Source organism: Bubalus kerabau, chromosome 17 (assembly GCF_029407905.1).
Source record: "Bubalus kerabau isolate K-KA32 ecotype Philippines breed swamp buffalo chromosome 17, PCC_UOA_SB_1v2, whole genome shotgun sequence".
Taxonomy (NCBI): domain Eukaryota; kingdom Metazoa; phylum Chordata; class Mammalia; order Artiodactyla; family Bovidae; genus Bubalus; species Bubalus kerabau.
This window is the reverse complement of record NC_073640.1, coordinates 37246258-37273948: the sequence shown is the minus strand read 5'-3', so window position 1 is coordinate 37273948 and position 27691 is coordinate 37246258. Positions and strand designations below refer to the sequence as shown.

The window sequence follows — 27691 nt, the reverse complement described above, 5'->3', positions numbered from 1 at the left end:
CCCCGGAACCCCCTCCCCTGGGTCCCGTTTTCTGAAGAGCCTGCCTGGCACTGACGTGCTGGCAGTGGCGGAGGCCCAGCCAGTCAAACATGAAGGGTGAAGAGAGCGGTGGTTTTCATTTATGGGGGAAATGAGGGAAGGGGCGAGTGTCTGCAGTCATGGGGAGAAACAGAGGAAGAGCTGCTTTATTTTTGCTCCTGGAAGCATGAGGACAAGAGAATAGGAAGGGTCCCAAAAGACTGGGTGTCACATCTCTTTGCCCTTGAACTCCAGGCTCCCCAGGCTTAACAAGAAGGTGTGGTCTTGAGCCCTGACCAGAGAGCCTGGATGAAGGGGTGGGGATGGGAGCTCTTTTCTTGCATCCCCTGGAGGCTGGGAGTAGAATTGAGGAAGAAATAATCTCCTCTGGGGGCCTAGGGTCTAGGCTGGTGACATACCTGGGGATGAGGTATGTCCCTCTCTACCCACCTCCCCCCGACTCCTGCATGGACCCTAAAGGTGACCCCTTATCTTGGTGGCAGAGTTGGCCTCCTTCATATGTGAAGTCTATGCTCTTGGCATGCCAGCCCTGAGAGTCAGAGCAGTGGGCGGGGTTGGCTTCAAAGAGTAACAAGGTGTGTGTGTGTGTGTGGTTTGTGTGTGGGGTGGGGTGTGTGGTGTGTGTGTGTGTGTTTGTGGTGTGTGTGTGTGTGGGGGGTGGGGTGGGGTGTGTGCTGTGTGTGTGTGTGTGGGGTGTGTGTGTGTGGGGGATGGGGTGGGGTGTGTGTGGTGTGTGTGTGTGGTGTGGTGTGTGTGTGTGGTGTGTGCATGAGTGGTGTGTGTGTGTGGGGGGTGGTGTGTGTGGTGTGTGTGTGGGGTGGGGTGTGTGTGGTGTGTGTGTGTGTGGTGTGTGTGTGGGGTGGGGTGTGTGTGGTGTGTGTGTGGGGTGGGGTGTGTGTGTGGTGTGTGTGTGAGGTGGGGTGTGTGGTGTGGGGTTTGTGGATGTGTGGATGTGTGTGTGTGGTGTGTGTGCGGGGTGGGGTGTGTGTGTGTGGTGTGTGTGTGGGGTGTGGGGTGTGTGTGTGGTGTGTGTGTGGTGTGTGTGTGGTGTGTGTGTGGGGTGGGAGGTGTATGTGTGGTGTGTGTGTGTGTGGGGTGGGGTGTATGTGTGTGTGGTGTGTGTGTGGGGTGTGGTGTGTGTGGGGTGGGGTGTGTACGGAGGGGTGTGTGTGTGGGGTGTGGTGTGTGTGGGGTGGGGTGTGGTGTGTGTGTGTGGTGTGTGTGTGTGGTGTGTGTGTGGGGTGGGGTGTGTACGGAGGGGTGTGTGTGTGGTGTGTGTGTGTGTGGGGTGGGGTGTGGTGTGTGTGTGTGGTGTGTGTGTGGGGTGTGGTGTGTGTGGTGTGTGTGTGGGGTGTGGTGTGTGTGGTGTGTGTGTATGTGGTGTGTGTGGGGTGGGGTGTGTACAGAGGGGGGTGTGTGTGTGTGTGTGTGTGTGGGGTGGGGTGTGGTGTGTGTGTGTGTGTGTGTGGGGTGGGGTGTATGTGTGTGTGGTGTGTGTGTGGGGTGTGGTGTGTGTGGGGTGGGGTGTGTACAGAGGGGTGTGTGTGTGGTGTGTGTGTGTGTGTGGGGTGGGGTGTGGTGTGTGTGTGTGGTGTGTGTGTATGTGGTGTGTGTGTATGTGGTGTGTGTGGTGTGTGTGTATGTGGTGTGTGTGGTGTGTGTGTATGTGGTGTGTGTGGGGTGGGGTGTGTACAGAGGGGTGTGTGTGTGTGTGTGTGTGGGGTGGGGTGTGGTGTGTGTGTGTGGTGTGTGTGTGGGGTGTGGTGTGTGTGGGGTGGGGTGTATACGGAGGGGTGTGTGTGTGTGTGTGTGTGTGTGGGATGGGGTGTGGTGTGTGTGTGGGGTGTGGTGTGTGTGGGGTGGGGTGTGTACGGAGGGGTGTGTGTATGTGGTGTGTGTAGTGTGTGTGTGTGGTGTGTGTGTGTGTGGGGTGGGGTGTGTACAGAGGGGTGTGTGTGTGTGTGTGTGTGTGGGGTGGGGTGTGGTGTGTGTGTGTGGTGTGTGTGTGGGGTGTGGTGTGTGTGTGTGGTGTGTGTGTGGGGTGTGGTGTGTGTGGGGTGGGGTGTGTACGGAGGGGTGTGTGTGTGGGGTGTGGTGTGTGTGGGGTGGGGTGTGTGGTGTGGGGGGTGTGTGTGTGTGGTGTGTGTGTGTGTGTGTGTGTGTGGGGTGGGGTGTGGTGTGTGTGTGTGGTGTGTGTGTGGGGTGTGGTGTGTGTGGTGTGTGTGTATGTGGTGTGTGTGGTGTGTGTGTATGTGGTGTGTGTGGGGTGGGGTGTGGTGTGTGTGTGTGGTGTGTGTGGTGTGTGTGTGGGGTGTGGTGTGTACGGAGGGGTGTGTGTGTGTGTGTGGTGTGTGTGTGGGGTGTGGTGTGTGTGGGGTGGGGTGTGGTGTGTGTGTGTGGTGTGTGTGTGGGGTGTGGTGTGTGTGGGGTGGGGTGTGTACGGAGGGGTGTGTGTGTGGGGTGTGGTGTGTGTGGGGTGGGGTGTGGTGTGTGTGTGTGGTGTGTGTGTGGGGTGTGTGTGTGTGGGGTGGGGTGTGGTGTGTGTGTGTGGTGTGTGTGTGGGGTGTGGTGTGTGTGGTGTGTGTGTATGTGGTGTGTGTGGTGTGTGTGTATGTGGTGTGTGTGGGGTGGGGTGTGTACAGAGGGGTGTGTGTGTGTGTGTGTGTGTGTGTGTGATGGGGTGTGGTGTGTGTGTGGTGTGTGTGTGGGGTGTGTGTGTGGGGTGGGGTGTGTACGGAGGGGTGTGTGTGTGTGTGTGTGTGTGTGTGTGTGGGGTGGGGTGTGTACAGAGGGGGGTGTGGTGTGTGTGTGTGTGGGGGGGGTGGGGTGTGGTGTGTGTGTGTGGTGTGTGTGTGGGGTGTGGTGTGTGTGGGGTGTGGTGTGTGTGGGGTGTGGTGTGTGTGGGGTGTGGTGTGTGTGTGTGGTGTGTGTGTGGGGTGTGGTGTGTGTGGGGTGGGGTGTGTACGGAGGGGTGTGTGTGTGTGTGTGTGTGTGTGGGGTGGGGTGTGGTGTGTGTGTGTGGTGTGTGTGTGGGGTGTGGTGTGTGTGGGGTGGGGTGTGTGGGGTGTGTACGGAGGGGTGTGTGGTGTGGGGTGTGGTGTGTGTGGGGTGGGGTGTGGTGTGTGTGTGTGGTGTGTGTGCGGGGTGGGGTGTGTGTGTGTGGTGTGTGTGCGGGGTGGGGTGTGTGTGTGTGGTGTGTGTGGTGTGTGTGTATGTGGTGTGTGTGGGGTGGGGTGTGTACGGAGGGGTGTGTGGTGTGTGTGTGTGTGTGTGTGTGTGGGGTGTGGTGTGTGTGGGGTGTGGTGTGTGTGGGGTGTGGTGTGTGTGGGGTGGGGTGTGTGGTGTGTGTGTGGGGTGTGGGGTGTGTGTGTGGTGTGTGTGTGTGGTGTGTGTGGGGTGTGGTGTGTGTGTGTGGTGTGTGTGTGTGTGTGTGTGGGGGGGGTGGGGTGTGGTGTGTGTGTGGTGTGTGTGTGGTATGTGTGTGGGGTGTGGTGTGTGTGTGTGGTGTGTGTGTGTGTGTGGGGGGGGGTGGGGTGTGGTGTGTGTGTGGTGTGTGTGTGGTGTGTGTGTGGGGTGGGGTGTGTGTGTGTGGTGTGTGTGTGGGGTGTGGTGTGTGTGGGGTGTGTGTGTGTGTGTGTGTGTGGGGTGGGGTGTGGTGTGTGTGTGGGGTGTGGTGTGTGTGGGGTGTGGTGTGTGTGGGGTGTGGTGTGTGTGTGTGTGGTGTGTGTGGGGTGGGGTGTGTGTGTGTGGTGTGTGTGTGGGGTGTGGTGTGTGTGGGGTGGGGTGTGTGGGGTGTGGTGTGTGTGTGTGGTGTGTGTGTGGGGTGTGGTGTGTGTGTGTGGTGTGTGTGTGGGGTGTGTGGGGTGGGGTGTGGTGTGTGTGTGTGGTGTGTGTGTGGGGTGTGGTGTGTGTGTGTGTGGTGTGGTGTGTGTGTGTGGTGTGTGTGGGGTGGGGTGTGTGTGGGGTGTGGTGTGTGTGTGTGGTGTGTGTGTGTGTGTGGTGTGGGGTGTGGTGTGTGTGGGGTGGGGTGTGTACGGAGGGGTGTGTGTGTGGGGTGTGGTGTGTGTGGGGTGGGGGGTGTGTGGTGTGTGTGTGTGGTGTGTGTGTGTGGGGTGTGGTGTGTGTGTGTGTGGTGTGTGTGTGTGGTGTGTGTGTGGGGTGTGGTGTGTGTGGGGTGTGGTGTGTGTGTGGTGTGTGTGTGGGGTGTGGTGTGTGTGGGGTGGGGTGTGGTGTGTGTGTGTGTGGTGTGTGTGTGGTGTGTGTGGTGTGTGTGGGGTGGGGTGTGGTGTGTGTGTGTGTGGTGTGTGTGTGTGTGTGTGTGTGGGGTGGGGTGTGGTGTGTGTGGGGTGGGGTGTGTGGGGTGGGGTGTGGTGTGTGTGTGTGTGGTGTGTGTGTGGTGTGTGTGGTGTGTGTGGGGTGTGGTGTGTGTGGGGTGGGGTGTGTGGGGTGTGGTGTGTGTGTGTGTGTGTGTGTGTGTGTGTGGGGTGGGGTGTGGGGTGTGTGTGTGTGTGTGTGTGTGGGGTGGGGTGTGGTGTGTGTGTGGGGTGTGGTGTGTGTGTGTGTGGTGTGTGTGTGGTGTGTGTGTGTGGTGTGTGTGGGGTGTGGTGTGTGTGGGGTGGGGTGTGTGGGGTGGGGGGTGTGTGTGTGTGATGATCAGGGCTCTGTCTGGGACCAGGTCAGAGTTTGGTCTTTAGGGACCAGAGTTCCTTTCAAGTCACAGCAAGTGGCACTACACGCATCCTCATCGCTGCTTGGAACTCACTGAATCCTGCTCCAGGCAGCAAAGCTGCTGATGGGAGAGGTGCCTCTGGATCAGGGACGTGTGAGGGGAGAGGGAGAGGGACAGACCAGGCACATACCTATCCCTGACATCTCGGGCACGGAGGCATTGAACACCCGGTGGGTAAACACAGGCCAGTTATCGTTGACATCGTGAACTTTGATGGTGAAGCTAGAAGGAGACTCCAGGTTCTTCTTGGAGTCCTTGTCCACCACAAGGGCAGTGAGGTGGTACTCGGAGATCTTCTCCCTGTCCAGCCTCTCTAAGGCATACACATCGCCTGTGTTCTTGTCGACCCGGAAGACCTTGCCGGCAGACTCTCCTCTGAGCTGGTACTCGGTCTTCTTGGGGTCCACGCTCGATTTAATCTGTAGGAGGAGAGGCACCGTGAGCTGGAGACGGCAGTGCTGCTGTGTGTGCCTGTGTGGGTGTATGGGATTGTTGAAAAGTCACTTATGTAAGTGTACAGTTAAATGAATTGTATTAAAAATGAAGGTAATTACCTCAAAATTTATTGCTTCCTAATAGTTTTACTACATTTCACTATGTTCTTGAGTTTTTATGTTGGTCCTGTCTAATCATGGAAATCCTAGCTAATGGTGTGTTCATGCACATCTCTTTCCCACTCTGCCTTCAAGCTGGTAGCTTGAAACAGATACGGGGAAAGTATTTACACCAAGGAAATTGGCAAAGGCTATAAACAGGGTTTTTTTCCCTTCAAAAGCCAGTTGTCAACTGTTTATCAGCACATCACTGGACCCCGGCCATTTAGTTTTGGAACGATATGTAAAATGTTCTCTTCTTGAAAAAAAAAAAAGTGTTCTCTTGGATATTTTCAATATTTAGTCCTGCAGAAAAGAACTCCAGCAAGCTTTGTTTAACTCAGAATTTCCCATACTCATTAGACCACTGAATCCTTTTCCTTTGTAACATGTGTTGTTAGTGTCCTTAGGAATAAGGTTTGGCAAATAATGTATGTAAAGGAATTTGCTCAGGCTGTCAATAAATGCTAGTTGTTACTCATGCTAGAGCCATGTGTTCAAGGATATTAGAAGATTAGAATTGCTGGACATTTCATTTATAGAATCTTAGAAACAGAAATTCCTAGGAGCATAAACAAATGATATTTCATACATGTCGAATGCTTCTCTAATGGATGGTTAGGATGTTCAAAAAACAAAGTTCAATTCAAAAGAAAACAAAATAGTCCAGTCCCTACGAAGTGCCAGCTTGGGAGCATAGAGATAGCGCAGACTGTGCTCTTGCTCTCCGAGCCTGATTTGAAGCTGCAGAGGAGATTTTGAGGATGGGCAGCATTTAAGGGTCAGTTGGAATGAGAGCCTTGAGTGAAGGTGTCACATCAGAAAGGCTGGCAGAGGACCGGAGAGAGAGAGGGGTCTCAGGACAGAAGAGGTGGCATGAAGATGGGCATGGTCAAGTCCCATGAGGTCTGGAAAGCATCCTTAGGCTTAGCAATGATGCAGTCATCAGAACCCCTGGGGAGAGCAGCATTAGGGTGGTGGACTGAGAAACTGGATGACAAGGCTTTTAGAGAAGAGTCTCAGAGGTGAGGAAGGGGGAACTGGGAGTAAGGCTCCTCCCCTTTGGGGGCTGGAGAGATGCAGAAGTGGGGCTGTAGCTAGAGGTGGTGAAGCATCTTAGAGCACGGTGTGCAGGGGGCAGGTGGTTCATGGGGAGGCCTCCAAACCCAGCAGCCAGGACACGTGATGAATGGATGGACTGGAGGCAGGAAGTGGTGTGCCTACTCTGGAGTCTGTGGCCTGGGCAGGGGGCAGTGGGGATCAAGGAGGAGGGACAGTGTGGGCCCTGTGAGTTACTCAAGGTTCGGATAGGATGGTTGTTCCAAACCTGGCTGCGTGGGTGCATTAGGACCCAGGTGTAACCAGTGGGGCGTGAGTCTGCTTGGATGCGTCATTGGAATTCTAAGATTGTGCCAATGGAAAAAATGTTGGCTGCCATATTAGTAAACAAGGGATGTTACAGCCATCAAGCCATCATATTACAGCTCCCCCCGCCCCTCCTCCCGGCAGATGGTGCACCCGAGGAGACTCAGGATGAGAAAGCACAGGATACTGACCCTAGAGAGCTGAGCTGTGCATCAAAGGAATGATTTCAGTGAACCCTGACCTTGGCATCTTCTCATACACAGAAAAAGGGCTAAGTTCTTTGAGATGTCTGTTTTTCTTTAATTAACAGTAATCTTTTGAAGTTCCAACTACCTGATCTTTGTTGCAAAAGCTCCTGTATATCCTGGCTCCCCCCATCTTGCCTCTTTGCAGACGTCCCTTAGAGGGACGTGAAAGTCCTGTCTCCCAGGCTTGAAGTCCTCAGAATGTCTACCAAATAAAACAGGACTCTCAACTTTTAGATTGTGCTTTTTTTTTTTTTTTTTCAGTTGACAGTTGTATCTGACTCAAACAACTTTGGTAAAAATTTTTCAATATTATCAAATCAATAGCGTTAAAAAAGATATCCTGTGAACGTAAGTTTCTGTTTTCCTTCCCTCCAACTTTTCTTAGGTAGACTTTATATATTAGAACAGTTCTAGATTTATAGAAAAACTGAGATGATAGTACAGAGGGTTCCCATACATCCTGCTCCCAGTTTCCCTGTTGTTAACATCTTACATTAGTATGGTACATTTGTTATAATTAATGGACCAATATTTATATATTATTATTAACTAAAGCCTGTAGTTTGTGCAGATTTCCTTAGCTTTTACCTAATGTGCTTTTTCTGTTCTACAATCCCACCTAGGACACCACATTACATCTATTAATGGTTGTTATGTTTCTTTAAATTCCTCTAGGCTGGGATAGTTTCTCAGACTGTCCTTTTTTTTTTTTTTTTTTCAATTGAAGCATAGTTAATTTACAATGTTGTGTTAGTTTCAAGTGTACAGCAAAGTGATTCAGTTATACATGCATACATATTCTTTTTCAGATTATTTCAGATTATTTTCAAACCATTGTAGGTTTTTTACAAGAGGTTGAGCATGGTTCCCTGTTGCTTTACAGTAGGTCTTTGTTGTTTGCCTGTTTTATATATCTTGGTGTGTAGATATTAATTCCAAACTCCTAAGTAATCTCCCCCGCACCTACCCCACTTTCCTCTTTGGTAACAAAAGCTTATTTTCTCTATGATACTCTTCTTGGTTTTGATGACCTTGAGAGTTCTGAGGACTGCTGCTTGGGTGTTTTGTCAGATGCCTCCCTACTGGAGTCTGTTTTGCTCATGATTAAACAGACTGAGGTTATAGGTTTTGGGGGGTCCTCCCCTTTTTAATATTATCCCTATGTTTGGATGTAACATCTCAGTGCCGAAAGCTATGCTGACCCATATTTGTGGATTCAGAAGGCTGTTCAGGTCTCATTCCCATTGTCCAGCAAACAGCTCTGTAAACAAAGGCTCCATGGCTCTGATCTTGATAAACAGGGACTTCCTTCCCTCAGATGACATCTTTGGAGTGAGGAGGTGAGCCATGGAGCTCTGTCCTTGCCTTTTCCAGGCAGCCTTGCTGCTTCTCAGAGTGGGGATTGCACGGGGCTCCCTCCCCGCCTTGTGCCCCATGCCACGTGCCAAGTGCGTGCTGATGGCAGGTGACTAGCAGGCCTGACGCTCTTCCTGCTGGGCCAAGAATCTCGGGCGAGCTGTTCAGTGTCTGTCAGGGCTGCTCGTAGCCCCGCTTTCTGCTGACTGTCCCTGACTCAGCTCAACAGTATTCCTTGGGGGCAGCCATCCTCTTTGGAAGCTGATTCATGGCCCAGTCATCCCACTGCGGAGGAGTAGGTGGTCTGATGACATTTTCCTCTAGTGTGGGGAGTCAGGAGCCCTACGCTTTCCTGGAGCTCTTCTGGTTTCCCTGTGTGACCCTGGGGCAAGCTTCTTCCCCTCTGAAGGCAGACTGAAAGATCTAAATTTCCCAGCCATTCTTTGTGGCCAGAGGAGGCCTGGGCCCAGGGAGCTGGCCTTGGGCAGGGCTGCGAGTGGAGATGCCCCAGCTGGCCCCGACTGCCACCTTCGGTGGCATTTCTGGTACCATGGCCAACTGAACCCTCCCCCATTTAAGGATCCTTTCTGGCCCATTTCTCTATAATCTCAGGGAGCCCCCATCTGCCATGTGTGAGGCTCTTTGTTTTATACATGCTGCCCTTATAGACCAGGGTGGGCAAACTGTTTCTGTGAAGGGCCAGATAGTAAAAATTTTTGATTTTGTGGGTCATATGGTCTTTGGACAGTTACTCAAATCTGCCATTGTAGCATGAAGGCAACCACACCTTCACTTTCAAAACCGCATGGTGGGGCAGTTCTCTCAGCCCGTATTTATGCACGTATTTGTTTAATTGGAATAGAGCTGATTTACAATGTTGTGTGAGTTTCCAGTGTACAGCAGAGTGATACAGATATACATATATATATACACACACACACACACACTTTTTCAAGTTCTTTTCCATTATAGGTTATTACACACTACTGAATATAGTTCCTTGTGCTATACAGTAGGACTTTTTTGTTTGTCTGTTTTATATATGATAGCTTGTATCTGCTCACCCCAGACTCCTAATTTATTCCTCCCCTCTTTCCCCTTTGGTAGTCATAAGTTTGTTTTCTATGTAAGTCTATTTCTGTTTTGTAATTAAGTTCATTTATATCATGTTTTTAGATTTAACATATAAGTGATGTCATATGATGTTTGTCTTACTCTGTCTGACTTCACAGAGTATGCTAACCTCTAGGTCCATCCATGTTGCTGCAAATGGCAGTGCTTCATTCTTTGTACGGTGTATACACACACACACACACACACACACACACAGCCCTATGTATATGCATATCTCCGCATCTTCTTTATCCATCCGTTGATGGACAGCTAGGTTGCTGCCATGTCTTGGCTATTGCACACAGTGCTGCCATGAACTTTGGGTTGGATGTATCTTTTTGAAATAGAGCTGTCATATTTTCTGGATATATGCCCAGAAGTGGGATTGTTGGCTCATATAGTAACTCTGTTTCGAGCTTTTCAGGGAACCTCCATGCTGTTCTCCATACTGGTTGCACCATTTTATGTTCCCTTTCACCACAGGGAAAAGGAGGTTCCCTTTAACCACACCATCTCCAGCATTTATTGTTTGTAGACTTTTTGCTGATGACCACTCTGACTGCTGTGAGGTGGTACCTCATTGTAGTTTTGATTTGTATTTCTCTAATAGTTAGCAATGTTGAGTATCTTTTCATGTGCCTGTCGGCTATCTGTATGTCTTCTTTGAAGAAGTGTCTTTGTAGGTCATCTGCCTGTTTTTTGATTAGCTTTTTTTTTTTTATATTGTGCTATATGAGCTGTTTATGTATTCGGGAAATTAAGGCCCTGTCTGTCACATCTTTTGCAGATATTGTCTCCCAGTCTGTATGTTGTCTTTTTGTTTATTTGTGGTTTCCTTTGCTGTGCCAAAGCTTGTAAGTTTGATTAGGTCCCTTTTGTTATTTTTGCTTTTATTTCTTTTGCCTTGGGACACTGACCTAAGAAAACATTGCTGTGATTTATGTCAGAGAATAGTTTGCCTATGTTCTCTTCTCGGAGTTTTATGGTGTCATGTCTTATATTTAAGTCTGTAATAAATCATTTTGAGTGTGGTGTGAGGGAGTGTCCTAACTTCACTGGGTGACATGTGGCCAACCCCTGTTTTAGATCACAAGCTCCATGATAGTGAGGATTGTGTCTGTCTTTGCCCCCCGTTATCTTCTAGAGCCCAGTCTGTGCTTGGGACTACCCCTCCTCTCACCAGGGCACTGATCTTTCTTTAGCTGACCCTGCTTAGCTTCCAGGAAATTGACATGGTGAGATTTTAAAGCCCTTGAATGGAGTTTTTCCTCCTCAGTGAAAACTGTTGGAATGCCTAACCCATCTCCCTGTTGTCATGTGTGAAATTCCACCACTGGAGCCTCTCCTTTCAATAGAGGTTTTTTAGATTTTGAACCTTTTTTAGAGGTTCAGTAGTGGTTTTGACATCGGCAGGCCTTTGACACAGAAAGACTGTTCATTAGTCACTCAGTGTAGCTCCAAACCCTAGGAAGGTGGCTGAGGATGGACGTGTTTGCAAAGGGGTGAAGTGAGGGTTAGAGTCATAGACACTGCCCTGGAGGGCAGGCTTGGGTCAGGCACCTTGTTATGGCTTTCTTAGAATCTGGTTGAGTGGGTGGTCTGAGAGAAAGGGGTTTTTGAGCAAGTGCAAAGGCCTGGACTAGAGGTGGCAAACTGTGGCCTGGATGATGGGCTTTGTCACCAGAACAATTTTGTAGACATCTGCTCAGGTCCCGAAGGCCTCTCAGATGGACAGATTTAAAGCGGCCTTTGCTTCATGGGAAACAGATGGGGAAACAGTGGAAACAGTGTCAGACTTTATCTTTTTGGGCTCCAAAATCACTGCAGATGGTGACTGCAGCCATGAAATTAAAAGACGCTTACTCCTTGGAAGGAAAGTTATGACCAACCTAGATAGCATATTCAAAAGCATAGACATTACTTTGCCAACAAAGGTCCGTCTAGTCAAGGCTATGGTTTTTCCAGTGGTCATGTATGGATGTGAGAGTTGGACTGTGAAGAAGGCTGAGCGCCAAAGAATTGATGCTTTTGAACTGTGGTGTTGGAGAAGACTCTTGAGAGTCCCTTGGACTGCAAGGAGATCCATCCAGTCCATTCTGAAGGAGATGAGCCCTGGGATTTCTTTGGAAGGAATGATGCTAAAGCTGAAACTCCAGTACTTTGGCCACCTCATGTGAAGAGTTGACTCATTGGAAAAGACTCTGATGCTGGGAGGGATTGGGGGCAAGAGGAGAAGGGGACGACAGAGGATGAGATGGCTGGATGGCATCACTGCCTTGATGAGTTTGAGTAAACTCCAGGAGTTGGTGATGGACAGGGAGGCCTGGCGTGCTGCAATTCATAGGGTCACAAAGAGTCGGACATGACTGAGTGACTGAACTGAACTGAACTTACTGGTCCCACCCTAAGCCCTGAACCCTCAGACTATACCGGCCTCCTTAACTGTGCACGGGGTGGTCCTTCTGCCAGTGATATTCAGGCCACAGACCAAAGTCTGGGAGAAATACGAACCCTTGTGCACAGCATTACTTCCACCACCACCACCATCACCTCCACGATCATCACCACCGCCCCCACCACCTTCCCCTTCCTGATAACCACCCCCACCACTTTCTCCCTCTCTCCTTTCTCCTAGTCACCGCCACTGCCACCACTTCCACCGTCTCTCCCACTATGACCATCACCCTCGCAGCCATCATCTCTAACCCTACAGCCACCGCCCCCCCCTCCCCCCATCAGAGTCTTTCCCATCACCACCAACGCTGCTGCCGCCTGCCGCCGAGGCCTCTCTTGCTCCAGGGTCTGAGGCTTACCTTGCCCACGTAATGGGGCAGCGAGTCATTTCTCTCTTCGTCGATGTGCATCTGATTCCAGATCCAGTCTCTCTTCTGGCGCCGGTGAGTGGGCAGCGAGCCGGGGCTGTCGGGTCGGCCAGGGTTGGTGGCCGCTGCAGCTGCTGCCAGCAGGCCCAGGTAGTAGGTGGCCCCCGTGGCCAGCAGCATCACGAGTGCCTGCATCTTCCCAGGAGGGAGGCTCGGGTCTGAGGGAGGAGGGGATACACCATCAGGTCATGTGGGGTGCGAGCATCTCCCAGGGAGCACTGACCTATTTAACCCTTTGTCCTCCTCTCTCTGCTCAGCCCAGCAGAACCAGGGCCTGTTCCTGCCTCCACAGAGATCCCAGTCCAGGAGAGGAGGAAGGACATGGAAACAACTCCTTCTTAAGGGCCGCATGTGCTGGCGGGGAAGCAAGTGTGGGTGACGGGGAGCCCAAAGGAGAGCTGTAGGAGAGATTTGCTAGAGGAGAGGGTGATGCTGCCGTGAGCGAGAGCTCCCAGAGCCTTGTGCAGGGGACGCCCAGCTTATCCTCACTTTACACGTGGGAAACCCGAGGCACAGACATGTGACCTTCACGCTGGAGTAAAGTCCCACGCTGGTGGGACTGGGACTAGAGCACAGTTGTCTGACCTCAGCAGCCGACATTTATCAATAAACGTCGTAAAAAAATAAAAATGTCACCAGAATGATAAATATCAACTTTATATGTGTTATCTCACTTAATCCTCCCAATAACCCTGGAGGTGGGTGTGTGTAGCCCTCACGTTATAGATGAGCCGAGGAAAAGAGAGGTTTAGTAACATTTCCCAGCTCACACAGACTCTAAGCTGCAGAGTCAAACTCAAACTGAATTGGCCTGGCCCCAAAGTTCCTGCTTTTTCTTTCTGCCCTCTCTTGTCCTAGCACCTGCTGTGGGGTGGGATTTAAAGGCTTGTCTGAGCAAATATGCCCCCTGGCCGGCCCAAGAACCCCTGTAGCAGCGCTGCTTTGATGCTGTCTTCAGAAGGCTCTTAAGAAAGCGGGATGTCTTAACCCAGAGGGTCAGGCCCTCACCAGACCCCGAGCTCACAGTTGGTGATCAGCTTAGGAACTGTCACGAGAGCAGGGGTGGGGTGGGGTGGGAGTGTTGAGAGGCTGGGCTCACAGGACCAGCTTCATAGTGTGTGGGGTCCAGTACATAGTGGAAACATGGGGTCCTTTTTACAAAAGTTATTAAGAATTTAAGGACGGAGACAGAAGAACATGAAACCCAGCACGAGGTCCTTTTAAGCACAAGATCCCATTGAAGGCAACCCTTGGGGTGTGGGGTTACACTGGATGGGGAATCTGGGGTCACGCAGAGAGAGGGCCTGGCTTCACCCTGAGTTCTAGAAGGAAGGGGGATTTTCTCACTGACCCACGGCGGGTGTCACTGTGCCCTCTCAGCCCTGACCCCTCAGCCTATACCCATGCTGGGCCCCATGTCACTGACCTGTGGCTCCTGGGAGGGTTCAGAGGAAGAGGGGTGCTGTGTGAGAGAACCAGGGCTCCCATCTGGAGAGGAGGGACCCACTGGGTGCTGGGTGGGAGGCTGCCACCCTGGCCGTCCCCCGCCCTGGCTGGAGGGAGGGGCTGGATTCTGCACAGCACAGGAAGTTTCTAAACTCTAGTAACATTTTCTCTGAGACGGTGGCGCCAGGCTGTCCTCAGTGAGGGCCGAGGGTGTCTGTAGACTTGCTCCTGGGACTGCTGATCTTAGCACCCAGCATCCCTGTGGCCCCTGCTGCCGGCCGGGGAGGAAGAGGGCTTGCAGGGCTGGGGTGGGACAGTGCCTGGAGAGCAAGTGCTGTGTGCCTGGGAAGGCTTTTGGGTCCATTTCCTCAGTCCTAAATGGGGCGGTTGAACCGAAAGAGACCTGATGCCCTTCGAGGTGGGCTGTGAAAAGGGCAGCTGTTCCAGGCAGGAGGAAGGCAGTGAACAAAGGCACAGGGAGCTGAGAGTCCTGCCGGGAAGCCGTCCTAACTCAGAGGCAGCGCAGCTGTGACCCCTGGCCAGCCTCACGGGATTCAGGCCCGGTAGGTCATTTCCTTCTTTGCCTGGAAATGACCTGCATGTCTTGCTGCTTTCTGTATCCCTCAAGTGAGAAGTGACTCAAGAATGAAAAAGTAGGAAAGGGTCGGGGGAAGGGATAGTTAGGGAGTTTGGGATTGACGTATACACATTGCTATGTTTAAAATGGATTACCGGGCTTTCCCGTGGCTCAGTGGTAAAGAATCAGCCTGCCAAGGCAGGAGACACTGGTTCAATCCCTGATCTGGGAGGATCCCACATGCCATGGAGCAACTAAGCCCATGTGCCACAACTATTGAGCCTGCGCTCTAGAGCCCAGGAACAAGAACTGCTGAAGCCCTGCGCCCTAGAGCCCAGGAACCAGAACCACTGAAACCCTGCGCCCTAGAGCCCAGGAACCAGAACCACTGAAGCCCTGCGCCCTAGAGCCTAGGAACCAGAACCACTGAAGCCCTGCGCCCTAGAGCCTAGGAACCAGAACCACTGAAGCCCTGCGCCCTAGAGCCTAGGAACCAGAACCACTGAAGCCCTGCGCCCTAGAGCCCGTGTTCAGCAACAAGAGAAGCCACCGCAGTGAGAAGCCTGTGCACTGCAACTGGAGAAAAGCCTGGGCAGCAACAAAGACCCAGCACAGCCTAAATAAATAAATAAAATCAAAAATAAATAAGATGGATTACCAACAAGGACCTACTACATAGCAGAGGGAACTCGGTTCAATGCTATGTGGCAGCCTGGATGGGAGGGGAGTTTGGGGGAAAATGAATACATGTATACATATGGCTGAGTCGCTCTGCTGTCCACTTGAAACGATCACAACATTGTTAACCAGCCATACTCCAATATAAAATAAAAAGTTTTTTTTTTTAAAATAAAAAAGTGAAACAAACAGAAGTGAAACTGAGAAAGGGGAAGAGAGAATTCTCAGGCCCCTGGGCACGACTAAGTCCTGAGGCCGAGCCCTGAGTGAGTGTGAATGGAGCCTCTGCTGTGTGCTTGGTGAGCGGTGAGCAGGGCAGACAGGACATGTCCTTGGGGAGTGCACATTGTCATGGGAACCCCAGGAAAGTAAGGACATGAGGAAAAGCATCAGCTGCTGATCAGAGGCCCTCAGGGAATTACGCTGCGGGGCACAGCGGAAGGTGAGGGGGCAGCTGGCTGAGACTCCCAAGGGCAGGGAAGGCCTCTCAGAAGACTACTGGGCCAGCATTGGCGTGTCAGCCCTTGGAATACCAGGGGAAGGGAGGGAATCCTTGGTAGAAGGACCAGCAAGTGCAAAGGCCCCGAGGTAGAAGAAAATGGTTCATTTGTCTGGAGAAACAAAAGAGAAGGCCCTTGGGTCAGAGAGAAATGAGCAGTCTGTGGGGCTCCAGAGAGGTGATGGGTCAGGGTGGCAGGGTGCACGGTGACGCCTCAAGAATGTCCATGCCCCCCTCCCCAGCTGCCTTCCATGGCAGAGGACTTGTAGCAGATCGGGTCAAGTTAAGGATCTTGAGATAGGGAGGTTATCCTGGATTATGTGGATAGACCCAGTACAATCACAGTGTCCTTAAGAAGATGAAGGCAGGAAGATCAGAACGTGAAAAAAGGAGATGTGATGATGGAAACAGAGCTTGAAGAGATACGGCGCCCCAGGTCAAGGAGTGCGGAATCGAGGCCGGCTCCCCAGTCTTTGGCCTGAGCAGCTGCGGGTCAGGGCTTTTGCTGAGATTTGGAAGATGGGTGGGTGGTGGCGCCACAAGGTCTGTGTGGGCTGTGTCAGGTTGGAGTTGATATGAGACGTCTCTGTGGCCGTGGCCGGGAGCTGCCAGAGACCTGATCTGGAGTGGGAGAGAAATCGGGGCTGGAGCAGCTGCAGATGGTCGTATCGTGTGGCTGGTGCTCAGACGGGGAGGCTGGAATGAGAAGGAGACCAGGGAGGAGAAATGGCCCAGGATAGCCCCACAGGTTTTCCCTCTTTTCTCTGTCTGGTGAGCTCCTCATCTGGAATTTTGAGCCCAAACAGACTCCTCTGGGGAGCCATCTCTGGTCTCCACCCTGCACCTCCTGCATCCGTGGGCATCTTCCAGTACTTCATCACCTGGGGTTGGTCCCAGGGCTGGGGACCAGTTCCCACTGCTGGGCTCAAATCACAGCTTCCTTCCCTTCCTGGAGAAGAGCTTTCCACCTGCCCTGTGCCCATCCTCCCTGCTCCCCAAGGCCCAGTCACACATGGCACATGGCTCTCCCCTCTGTGGGGTGACGTGGAGCAGGGCGATGGTTGTGACTGCGGGCTCTATGGTTCAGAGAGCGTCAGTTGCGCTGCTTTGTCATTGTGTGACCGTACACATGACACTTCACCTCTCTGAGCCTCAGTCTCATTATCTGCACAATGGGAGCACTAGTGTCTGCCTCTCAGAGTTGTTTTCAGGCCTGAATTAAAAAAAAAAATCGTAACATGGCCAAAACAGTACGTAAGAAATCAAGTGTATATGAATGCTTGCTGATGCTCTGTTCTGCTCCACTGAGTAGTCAGCTTACCACTTTTGTTCCTTATTACTCAGCCACTTAGCTGGGGGCTTTGTTCCCACCCTGCTGGATCCACTCCCCCTGCCCCTCCCCTGACCTCTTCTCTGTGTCAAGGGGACTGACCCTGGGCCTTCTTGCTTGAGCTTCAGATATTTGGCCAGTAGGGTCTGCAGCGGGCGTCTTGAGGATAGGAGGAGAGAAGTCAGGAACTTCTTCCCCACTGCTCTCTGCTCTGGTTCCTATTTCCTCCTGTGGCTGCATCTCTCCATCCTGCGGGCCTCTTTACTCTCATCAGTCCCTCACTGGGTTCTGGAAACACCCTCCCCTCTTCTTAGTCCCCTTGGTCCCCTTGGTCCTGGGATGGCCTGCTTCCTGTCTCTACAGGCCTCAACATCCCATTTGTTCCCATGATTAAGCTCACAGCTCCATGTTTCCTTTATAAAGTCTATTCTTTGGAATGCCAGGGGTAGCTGATGTTTCCAGCTGGGACTCCACCTGATACAGTGAAGCAGATGCGGCTTTCTCTTTGTGGCAGCCTCGTGGATAGGGCAGTGGTCCTGGGGCTGCCAGCAGGCGACAGCCAAACAAACAAATAACCACACTGGCCTGCAGTACAGCAGAGGCTGCTAGTCACAGGCTACGGCCGCGTGGCTCACGGGAGACATCATCCTCTCGGTGGCTTTGGCTGGCCCCCAGCCCTGGAATGTCCTCTGAATGTGCAGAAAAGCCCCTTGGATCCTATTGTGTGTCTAGAAGAGGAATGTCTTCTGTCTGCTGTGAGCCCTGGAGAGAAATCCCTTGGCACCCAGGACTGGTGCTTGCTCCTGTAGAGTCACCTCGTGTCCCTGGAATGTCCCTTGCTGGGCTCTGCATGCTCAGCTCTCTGAGCAGTGAGTGAGGGGCCAGGACTCTGGAGGTGGGGCCTTCGGGAGAGGAGGACCATGTGCCCCATCTCACTCCCCTGCTGGACCCTGGCGTGCTTGCCCAGGTCTGCCCTTTTTGCCGGGGGCATCATTCCTGAACACCCCCTCAGTGGCATACTGAAACTTCGTCTCACTTAAACCTTGCAAATTGTGAGATAGTTGTCAGTAATCCTGTTTTGCAGATAAGCTCAGAGAGGTAGAGGGAGTCCTCCTGGGTCACACAGCAGCAAGCGGTGGAGCCAAGATATGAACGTAGGCTACCTTTCACCCCAAGTAGTGTTTTTCCCTCATGACACTCTGTCTCTATCCTGTAATCATCATCATCATCATAATAGTAGTAATAATAATAGTAATAAGAAGAAGCTGTTCTCCATGCTGGCTTTCATAGATTCTATCTTGTGTAGTCTTCACACTATCCCCAGCATGCAGGAGTTATCACCCCCACTTCACAGAGGAAGAAAGTGAGGCTCAGATAACTTGTAAGTCGTACATCTGGAACCCTCATGCAGATCTGTCTTTTTTTCTAAGTCCTGGGCTTCTCTTACACCTAATCTCCGAGGGCCCTGAGGGACTTTTCCTTCTGAAAAGCCCCATGTATTTCTGTCTTTTGTCTTTTCGGTTAGAAATTTACCTAAATGGGTTTCTGAGGGGAAGGGTTTGTCAAGAAATTTTTCCTCCTCGTCCTACAGTTGGAGAGGAAGTCAGCCGGCAGGATTTGTTGGACCCACAGCTGGAAACAGAATTGCCCTGGCCTGTACCTCTGGAGGTGCGGTCAGCGCACAGCTGGGGTCAGGCTTATTTTAGCCCTTTCCTTTCTGTAAGCAGAAGTCATGTCTCTTGGTGGTTCTCACAAGTTTTTGGAGAGAACAGGCTGCTGCTGGCTGGGTTTGGGTACCACAGATATGCAGAGGGGCTGAGGAGTTTGGAAGTGATGTCTGTGCTGAGAAATGCCTACCAAGCAGCCCGGGAGCTTGCCTGATTACAGCCTTGGGGATGGGGGATTTGCTTGGCTACTCAGAGGTGCCTGCTGGGCACCCAGGGGCCGGGGGCTGGCCTCTGTCCCTGTTAATCCAGGATCTGTGATGATGCTCCATCCCTGGAGCTGTGACAGAGGCTTTAGGGGCAGCTTCCAATGGACTGATGGGCAAAGGCAGGCCCTCTGTGCCCTCGGTCAGTCTGGGAAGACCCAGGGGGCCCCCTCGTAGCAGGTATATGGAGCCCAGGAGAAGGGGTAGGGGAACCCGGGAGCATGTGGGGGCCAGCTGGGCTCAGGCATGCTCGGATGGGAGGTCAAGGCCTTGGAGAATCCCCAGGTCTGGGTGTGTCCACAGTGTGTGGGGCCACTGAGCTCAGAACCTGGATGCCTCGGCCTTAGGACAGAGGTGTGACTCTGAGGGCTGAGCCGTGTTGGTGGAGGTTGGGCTCGGGGGTGGTGGGGTGGCGGGGTGCCTCTGCCCCTCTCCAGTTCCCTGTCTGGGCCTCGAGGGTGCTTGGTGAGCCTCCAAGAGTAGCCCCAGCCTGGAGGACAGTGACGCCCCTCAGGCTTAGTCACAGTCTCCAGCCTTTGCCCTTGATGTTCTCTTGCCTCTGCCTGGATTTGGGTCACATGTCACCACCTCTCTGAAGCCCTCTGTAGAGCCCAGGGGTTATACAGTCATTGAGCGAACGTTTATCAAGCATCTGCTACACGCCAGGCACTGACCTACACGTGGACAGCAAACACAGGCTGCACCCTCATGTAGGGACACTGACCATTTGATGAGAAACACGGCTTCAGGTTGTGGTGTGTCGTGTGATGGAGGAGGAGAGGAAGCTGCGAGAGGGCGGAGGTTGGGGCCCCTGATTCCTCGGAGGGTCTCAGCCCAGGAGTGACCCCGCCTCTCTCTGACCCGCTGTGGGACAGCAGGCAGAATTCCTTTTGGTCTCTTTCTCTTTGTGACAGGCCTCCATCTGTCACTAGGGTTTGGCTTTGGAGGGGCTGCGGATCTGCTCAGCTCTGTGCTCTTTACAAGGTGGGGATATAGGAAAAGATGGGGCAGGCAGAGGCTGTGCTTTATATAGCTGAACGGACCCTAGGAAGCCTGGACCAGCTGCGAGCTGCTCGGCAGACAGCCTGGCAAAGGCCTGGGCTAGTTCTGCCCTGACCTGTTCAAGCCTTAGGTTTCAGGGGTTGGGTCTGGGTTTAGTGGGTTATTGAGCAGACCACAGGGCCCTTGGGTGTGGGCTAGAGAAAGACTCCAGGTCAGGGATAACACACACATCCTCAGGCCACACGGACACAGACATGTGCTGCCTATGCAAGCACACACTTGTGTCCCCCGAAGAGTCTTCTCTCTGCGGGGCTGGCCCCTCTCCTGTCCTCACACCTGCTGTGAGCTGGGACAAGACCTGGCGGCAGAGCCCAGCCCCAGGCAAAGCCTTGGAGGGTGCACTGGACACTTTACCCCAGCCCAGCCTCCTGCAGGCTCTGGGCTCCTGCCCAGGGACCCTGGGGCAAGGGTGAGGGGCTGGGAGGTGGGACAAGAGGCCCAGAGCCTGCAGGAGGTATGCCTGCGTGGTGGGGCACTGGAGCCCCTGCTCCCTGTGTGGCCCTGGACCACCCTCCCCACCACCCTCTCACCACCTCAAGCCTCAGTCTAGGGCAGAGTTTGGAGCTAGTGATCCCCAAACTCATTCAGGGATTCCCAAATTGTCTCCTTGAGCCCCAGCATTTACAGCTGGGCCTTGGCAGTCACCCACACTGGGAGGATGAAGGGTGAGGCCCCGGGAGCCACAGGGATGGGAAGTGTTGGGGGTGGGGCTGGGCAGCTGTGAGCTGGCCCCTTGGGGCCTCATCCTGTACTGGGGCTCTGTTCAGCCCCATGACCTGCTCCAGAGGGTCCCAGACCTGATCCCCTCCCCTCGGGATTCTGCCAACAGCCCGCCTGTCTCGGCTCCCCTCAGAGCTGCCCACGCCACTCCCCTGCTGACTGCTCCTCCCTGGCTCCCCACCGCTAGCAGGACGAGGCCCTGCCTCTGAGCATCCCTGCCCACCCTCTGGCTCTCCTCTCCTTCCCCTCCCTGCCCCTCCCAGCCAAGAGGAGAACTGGATGTTTCTGTAGTACACAGTGCTCTTCCTCTCTTTAACAGGCTTTTTGCCCAGGCTGTTCCCTCTGCCTGGAATGCCTTTCCTTGCTGTGGCCCCAGGGTGAATGCTCTGCTTCTTTTCAAGCCCCAGTCCGTATCCTCCATGACATCTTCTGACGGACTCCCGAGTGTCTCTGACCAGGCAGGTCCTGGGCCAGTGTCCCCTTCATCCCAGCATCTAGCTGTGTGAAGTAGAGGCCTGGAGGACCTTGAGGAGCCAGTGTCCCCACCACTGCCTGTGAGCCCGCCTTGGTCTCCTTCCCTCCTCACTCACAGAATTTCAAACAAATCTGCGCATCTGCAGACAACACCTCGGGTGCTCAGAGCAGGTACAATAGTTGAAACAACTCAGAGAAGCTCCTCCCCGTCCCCAAATAGCATCTCTGATAGCCCACTGCTTTGTCAGACACACAACCCTTTGAGGACAATCAGATTATCCTTCTTACGGGTCCCTGATGACCATATACCCGTGTGCAGGGCACCTCTGAAGACAGGACTGACAAAACAGAAGTCCTGGGTTGCCACTCAGCCTTTTTCATACTCATGGCAGACATCGGTGATAAATCACAGTGTTCATTCCTGCTGAACTCGAACTCAGCTCCTGAATCCTCAGTACAGTCTTTGAGCTAGAGACTACCAATTCATCAGAACTAGTTTGTGATTTGAAACAAATGTATGCTAGGGTCTCTGGGTCACCCCGATACTAAAGGGGCAGCTCCAAGCTTCAAGGAGAGAAAACCCACCCGTGGGAGAGCCTTTTCAGCCTCCTCTTGGATTTCTGACTTTGCCTGGGGCTCTGAGGCAGTCAGTGGGGGCAACAAGTATTACACACTTGCCTCTTTGCTCATGGGCTCTGTAGCCTTAGGCCCATTCCTTGCCTTCTCTGAACTCTAGCTTCCTCATCTCTAATGGAGAGTTGATGAGATCATGGGTGCCAAGCTCGGCACACAGTAGGTGCTTAGTACGTGTGTGGGTGTCCCAACTCTCACCTTACCCACTCAGCCTGGCCTGGCAGCTGTGGGTGTGACCTCATTTCCTGGTTCTGCCCTGGGCACTCACACCTGACCTCATTTCCTGGTTCTGCCCTGGGCTCATCTGCTGCTCCTTTCTGTTTGCCTGGGCAAGGAAATCTCATTCACCGCCTTCCTGGCCCAGCTTCACGGGCCCTACTGTGCCCTCCTCCCAGTGTCGGCACCTGCCAGAATCCGACCTTTATGCTGTGGAGCATAGTCTAGTGGTCCTCATGTGAGTTTAGGGACCATGCAGTCCATTCCCTGCACTAGAGAAACGAGAAGACTGAAGCTCAGAGAGCACACCCAAGACCTTTCAGCACCTTTTGGGGCTCCTGCTCTTCCTCCAGGAACTCTGTGCTTTCTCTACCCAACATCAGCTTGGAGCTGGATTAGGACGGGCTTGCCAGTATCTCTCCAGCAAGAAGCCGGTTACTCAGGGCAGCGGTTATCTCCTAGAACATTCCTCCTCCAGGATCGCTGGGCTCCTGGCTCAGTCTGGTGCCTGATTCTGTGGTTTGAACTGTCCAGTTCAATCCCCACCCCGGCTTCTGCCCTCCAGGCTTCCCTATGGAGTGTGGCAGGGCAATGGGGTCAGAAGGGGCTGGCCTCATTCATATTCTGCTTTCACTTCACAGTAACCGTGTGACCTTGGACTGGCTGCTCCATTTCTCTCAGCCTCTGTGGTTCTGTCTCTCAACTGGGAATTCTTTTAGTAGCTTCACAGATACCACAGAGGAGCAGAGAGGTGGTGGAAGTAGCAGGGATGGGTTCCATCGGTAAGGGGGCTCAAAGATTTTCCCCTGAGCTACTGGCCATTGTGTCCATGTGTCCTCGGGGTAGCAGCAGAGCTGTGAGTCATCCAGCTTTGGGAGAAGAAAAGCATGGCCCCTCCGGCTTCCTGCCCCCGTGTCCGGCCCTTGTTCAGCAGCACAATCGCTCAGGTCCAGACTGTGGGGCGGTCAGCTTAACCCCTGCCAGGCCGGTGGGCGCCTCGCCTACCCCCTCACCATGATAAGCCAGAATTAGCGGGGCTGCCTGGGGGCACAGCAGCTCCTGGTCCCCTTGATCTCCTGCTGCCCTCCAGGCTGGGACCCACACGTGGCTGGACTCAGGTCAGCCGGGAGGGTCCTACTGCTCCCCAATGCTTGAAGATGAACCAGGGCTCTCAGTCCTGGTACTCACCCCTGGTCCTCAGTGTCATTTGCCCTCCCACCACTCCCTGCTCTTAAAACCTTCTGGCCACATTGGCTTCTCCAGATCCGTCAAGCTGCCCAGGCTCCCTGCCTCCCCTGGAATGCCCTTCATCTCCTGTTAGGATCCTATCTACCCCCCACCCGTGGCAGAAACATCCACGGGGTGGGGGGTGGGGAACAGACACAGTGCTTGGCGTGGAGTCGCTGCCCAGAGTGCCCGCTGGAAGACGAGCTGATGCATCCCTCACCTGCTGGGGACTGACCAACCCCAGGGGTCATAACCTTAAAGACATTCTAGCCATGGTCAGTTCAGGTGGAAGGTAAATTCATCTGTGATTTCTCAAAGCTCCTCTCCTACTATCCATTCCTAGTGCCAGTGTATACATCACCCCCCTTGACTCATGAGAAGACCCTTTCTTCCAGTTTACAGATGAGGAGGCTGGCACGTGAGAAGCTGTGTGGTTCTGGGAAGAACCTGGGCTTTGGGGTACGAGATCTCGCTTCGTATCTCAGTTGCCTTGACTGAGAAATGGAGAAGGGCTGTGTCTAACTCATCAGCTTGCTGGTGTGATATACAGTAACGGGCTCCAGTGCCTCAGAACCTTCTGTGGTCCTCATCTCCAGCCCTCACAATGAATTCTCACGAAAGAACCACCATCTCCATTGTTCCGACACGCAAACTGAGTTTGGGAGACGCTGAGTAACTTAACCAAAATCACAGAAGCGGATGGTCGAGCTGGGGCTTGTACCCAGGAAGACGGTCTCCAAGCCAGGCTCTCACCCTAGACCGCCTGCCTTCAAGTCTTTTGGGAGAACTTCTCTAAAATACGAGGGCTTCCAGGTCTCTTGGCAACCGATCTACGGGTACCTGGGTGTTGGGGGGAGAATCCACAGCTCCCGCGGTCTGGGGAGGGAGGAGACAGAATTCCACAGGCAGGGCCTTGAGCACCCAGAGCCAAGCCTCAGCATGCCTGTACTGAAAATGGGGGCAGGGGCTGGCCGGGAGGGGGCCGAGGCTCTGAGCTCCCCTTTCAGGGCTCCTCACCCACTCCCAGCGCAGAGCCTTCTGGAGAGGGGATGTCAGCCTGGATAAGCCCTCTCTCATGGGAGTAGGGGCGCCGCCTGGGTGTCAGCCTGCCATCCCTGGTGTGCCGGGAGACTCAGGTGGAATCCTGTCCTCTGAGCATCAGAGCTTGGCACCCACAGATGCCTGTGGGCCCTCGAGTCTGGGAGCCTACCCATGGGAGAGCCGAGCTTCCCTCTCCCTGAGAACATCCGTCTGTGCCCACCGCACCACCACCAGGCGCCCCTTCCCTGCCCCGCTCTACCAGGAGACGCAGGCCACCTCAGGAGCGGCTCTTCCTGGGGGAGTCGCTGATGACCATTCTACAGAGGGGGAGGCCGAGGCCCCTCACTCACCGTGTCCGTGGGCTCACAGTGTGTCAGTTCCGTCTCTCTGGCTGGCTGGGGCTGAGCGTGCCGTGGAGTGCTGCAGAGCTCGGCCGACAGCCTCTGGAGGGGAGCCCCACCCAGTGGCGAGGGAGGCCTGGCCGCCGCCCCTGCAGGTTTTCCAACTGGCCCCAGCCCATGTCCCCCCTGCCACCCCCCGCCCCCACCAGGATGGTTTCCTGTTATTGTTCATTTGTGAGGGCTGAGCTGGCTGCAGGGAGGCAGGCCCCGCAATGGGCCTGCCCAGGCGGGCTGCCCCCATGGAGGCCTAGTCTGAGATTTGGCCTTGGATATGTAACTCGGACCCCAACCCCAGGCCTCAGCCCTGGGGCTTTGAGCCCAGCACCTGCTGAGGGCCTTCATATGAGCTCCTTGTAACCCCAAGGGCAGGTGGCATCACCTGCCTTTTATAGCTCAGGACACAGACCAGATTTTCCCAGGTGACCCCATGACATGCTGGGGGAGGGCTGACTGCAAAGGTGCTGGGGAGGCCTGGGGGGAGCCTTAGAGGTGGGGGTGGGGGGTGGTGGGAGAAAGGAAACAGACCGCAACCCTTGGCTGTGTGCACTGAATCGGCTTCTTCCGGTGAAGGTGGACCTGGGCTCCAGCTGTGAGGTGCCAGCCTGTTTGGGTTTAGGAATACCGAGTAGAGTCAAGTTCCTTGACTCCACTTTTGAGCTGACCATGGGCCTGTCATGCACCTCCACCCCAGCCTCAGTTTTCTCTGCTGTAAAATGGGGATAATTAGAAATTCAGCTTCACATGGCTGTTGAGTCCAACATGATGTGGTAGACAAGGGAAACTGAAGGCAGGACCAGGGACTTTTAGAACCAGGAAGCCGGGAGCAGGAGGTGCTCAGAGTCTGTCAGTCATGAGAGTCATAGGGGGAGATTTTACCAAGTGCAGAGACCGGGGCCCCACGCCAGTGCAGCTGACTTTGGAATCTCCCAGGGCAGGTAGTGGGAATCTGTGAATAGTTGCCCCTATTTTTCCATGGATGGATGAATGGCTGGGAAGTCCCGCACGGGATCCCTTATACAGCTGGACAAACATGAGACCTCAGAGGGAGAGAGCCTTGCCCAGGGGCACGAAGTCAGCGGCCACTGGTGTGGAGATAGGGGAGGGGGAGATAAAGATTTCTCTGTTCAGGCCTGTTTGAGATGGCTTTTAGACCCACAAGTGGCCAGGTCAGATTGGCAGTTGGAGAGAGAGGTGGGTAGTTGGATACAGGTGGATGCAGTCCGCCCTGAAGTGAGGTCGGAAGCCCTGAGCTTATTATGGCTGGCACTGGAGGCAGTGGTGGTGGACGAGCTTACAGGGGGGGAGGCCCCGGCCTCTGAGATCTGTAGGTTCGTTAGGAGAGAGGCCAGGGAAGGAGGGAAGCCAGGAGGTGTGTCTGAAGCCAGGAGGGAAGAAGGATGGTGTCGGCTGTGTCAGCCCGGGAAAGGTGAGGCCTGAGACTTGACCACTGGACATTTGAGGTCATTGATGGATGTGACCAGAGCAGGCCCAGGGAAAGGAGAAGGCATGATGGACCGAGGGGACTGGCGTGGGGGACCAGGAAATGGGGGCGTGCGGTCACCGCTCCTTCCCCCAGACTTGCAGTGAATGGCACGTAGAGATGGGAGGCTTTTAGGTTTGGTTTTAAAGCTCTGCTGGCCTGTTTGTGCGCTGAGGGGACTCCAGTGGCAGGGAAGGGAAGGCAGACGTCGCTGGAGAGAGGCTGGTCCGAGGCGGGCCTCTGTGCAGGAGGATGCAGCCCATTCGCTCCCTGTTTGTGGGATGCACAAACAAAGGCTCCGCACTTCCTTTTCCAACAGGATTAACTGCCTTCTCCTGCCGGGGGTGGGGTGGCCACAGAGGAGCCAGGGCCGTCCAGGGCTCCGCCCCTGGTGCCCCAGCCTGAGTGCTTCTCACCCCAGCCCGTGCCTGCTGCCTGCCCTCGTGGTTGACGTGCCCGTGAGGTCGGGCCAGGTCCTGGCATCCACTTCCTGCTGGGGGCAGACAGAGATGGTGTCTGTCCTGACTCCACCCACCAGGACCCCCTCTGCTCTCAGTGGTGGGGATGTTGACTCTGCCCTGAAGCCCACTGTTCTGGTGTCTGTAAACAAGGGAAGGGCTGACTGGGCATGTGCCCCTGGGGCGGGCCTGGGGCCTCCACACAGTGGTGATCCAGGCCACGGGAGGGAGGCTGGTGCCTCTGAGGATCTTCTTCGTGATTTCTGCCACCGCCCAACTGCGATTCCAATCCCCTCTGGAGGCAGAGGAGGTGACGGAAGGCACAGGCCAGGAAGGTACCATCAGGAGCAAAGGAGGCAGCCAGTCGACCTGCAGGAAACAAGATGGTCTGCGAGGCCTAATTAGTGTCTGGAGAGGGAAGCAACAATGGAGGTGGTGGGGCTGGGCTGGGGAGTGCGACAGCAAGGCCTGGGGACACCCCCCTGCCTCTGCCAGGACAAATGCTGACCAGGGAGGTGGCCCCACGACATCCTGCTGTGAGAGGTTCAGGCTTGGGGGCGCACAGACCCGGTTCAGATCCTGAGCGGGCCCCTTGCTGGCTGTGTGACCTGGGCCAGCAGACTTGCCTCTCTGAATCTCTTTCCTTACCTGTGATCTGAGTTACCAGTTCAGACTTTGCAGGGCTGTCTGAGCAGCAGATGAGACAACGAAAATAAATGATGGTAATAGCACGCTTCGTTGAACAGGTATTTCTCCGAGTGTGGCCACCTGTCTCAGAATCACTGGAAAAGCATGTATTGAAAATGCACGCTTCTCGGCCCACCCCAGGGCAGTGGAGGCAGAATGGCTGCCAACGGAACCCCGAGACCTACGTGTCTGTGGCTTCCAGGCCCTGTGTTTGCGCACTCACACTGGAGGGCCTTGCCCTAGGAGCTCTCCCTCCGTAGGGTTCCCTCGTCATCCTCAGGACAACTACGAGGATTGCAGCGGTGGGGGGGTGGGGAGGGAGTGGGGGTGGGGGCTTCTATTGTTATTCCCACTACACAGAAGGAGAAACAGAGCCTGGGAACCGAGTGTTCCCAGGATCACAGAGCCCGTTAGTGGCACATGGGAAATTCCCAGCCAAGCCTGTGTTTCCAGAGGCTGTCTCCTCGCCCACCAAGCTTTCCTGCCCGTCTGGGTCTGGTGCACAAA

At 54.1% G+C, this 27691-nt stretch overlaps 1 protein-coding gene and 1 long non-coding RNA gene across 3 annotated transcripts in view; one reads left to right on the top strand and one right to left on the bottom strand.

The window, feature by feature from the left end:
- The window catches only part of LOC129630854 (uncharacterized), a 57870-nt gene extending 44891 nt beyond the window's left edge, over positions 1–12979 (top strand). For both annotated transcript variants that reach the window (XR_008703786.1, XR_008703787.1), the window contains exons 2-3: positions 12079–12340; positions 12583–12979. This is a non-coding gene — a long non-coding RNA (uncharacterized LOC129630854). The remainder of the gene's footprint in view (positions 1–12078; positions 12341–12582) is intronic.
- Positions 1–24643, bottom strand: part of CDH5 (cadherin 5) — a 40526-nt gene extending 15883 nt beyond the window's left edge. Inside the window, exons 1-3 of the mRNA XM_055551369.1 lie at positions 24509–24643; positions 12257–12483; positions 4899–5187 (exon numbers count right to left, since the gene is read on the bottom strand). Coding sequence (XP_055407344.1) covers positions 4899–5187; positions 12257–12460 — 493 coding nt within the window. The 5' untranslated portion in view covers positions 12461–12483; positions 24509–24643. The remainder of the gene's footprint in view (positions 1–4898; positions 5188–12256; positions 12484–24508) is intronic.
- Positions 24644–27691: the final 3048 nt, after the last annotated feature.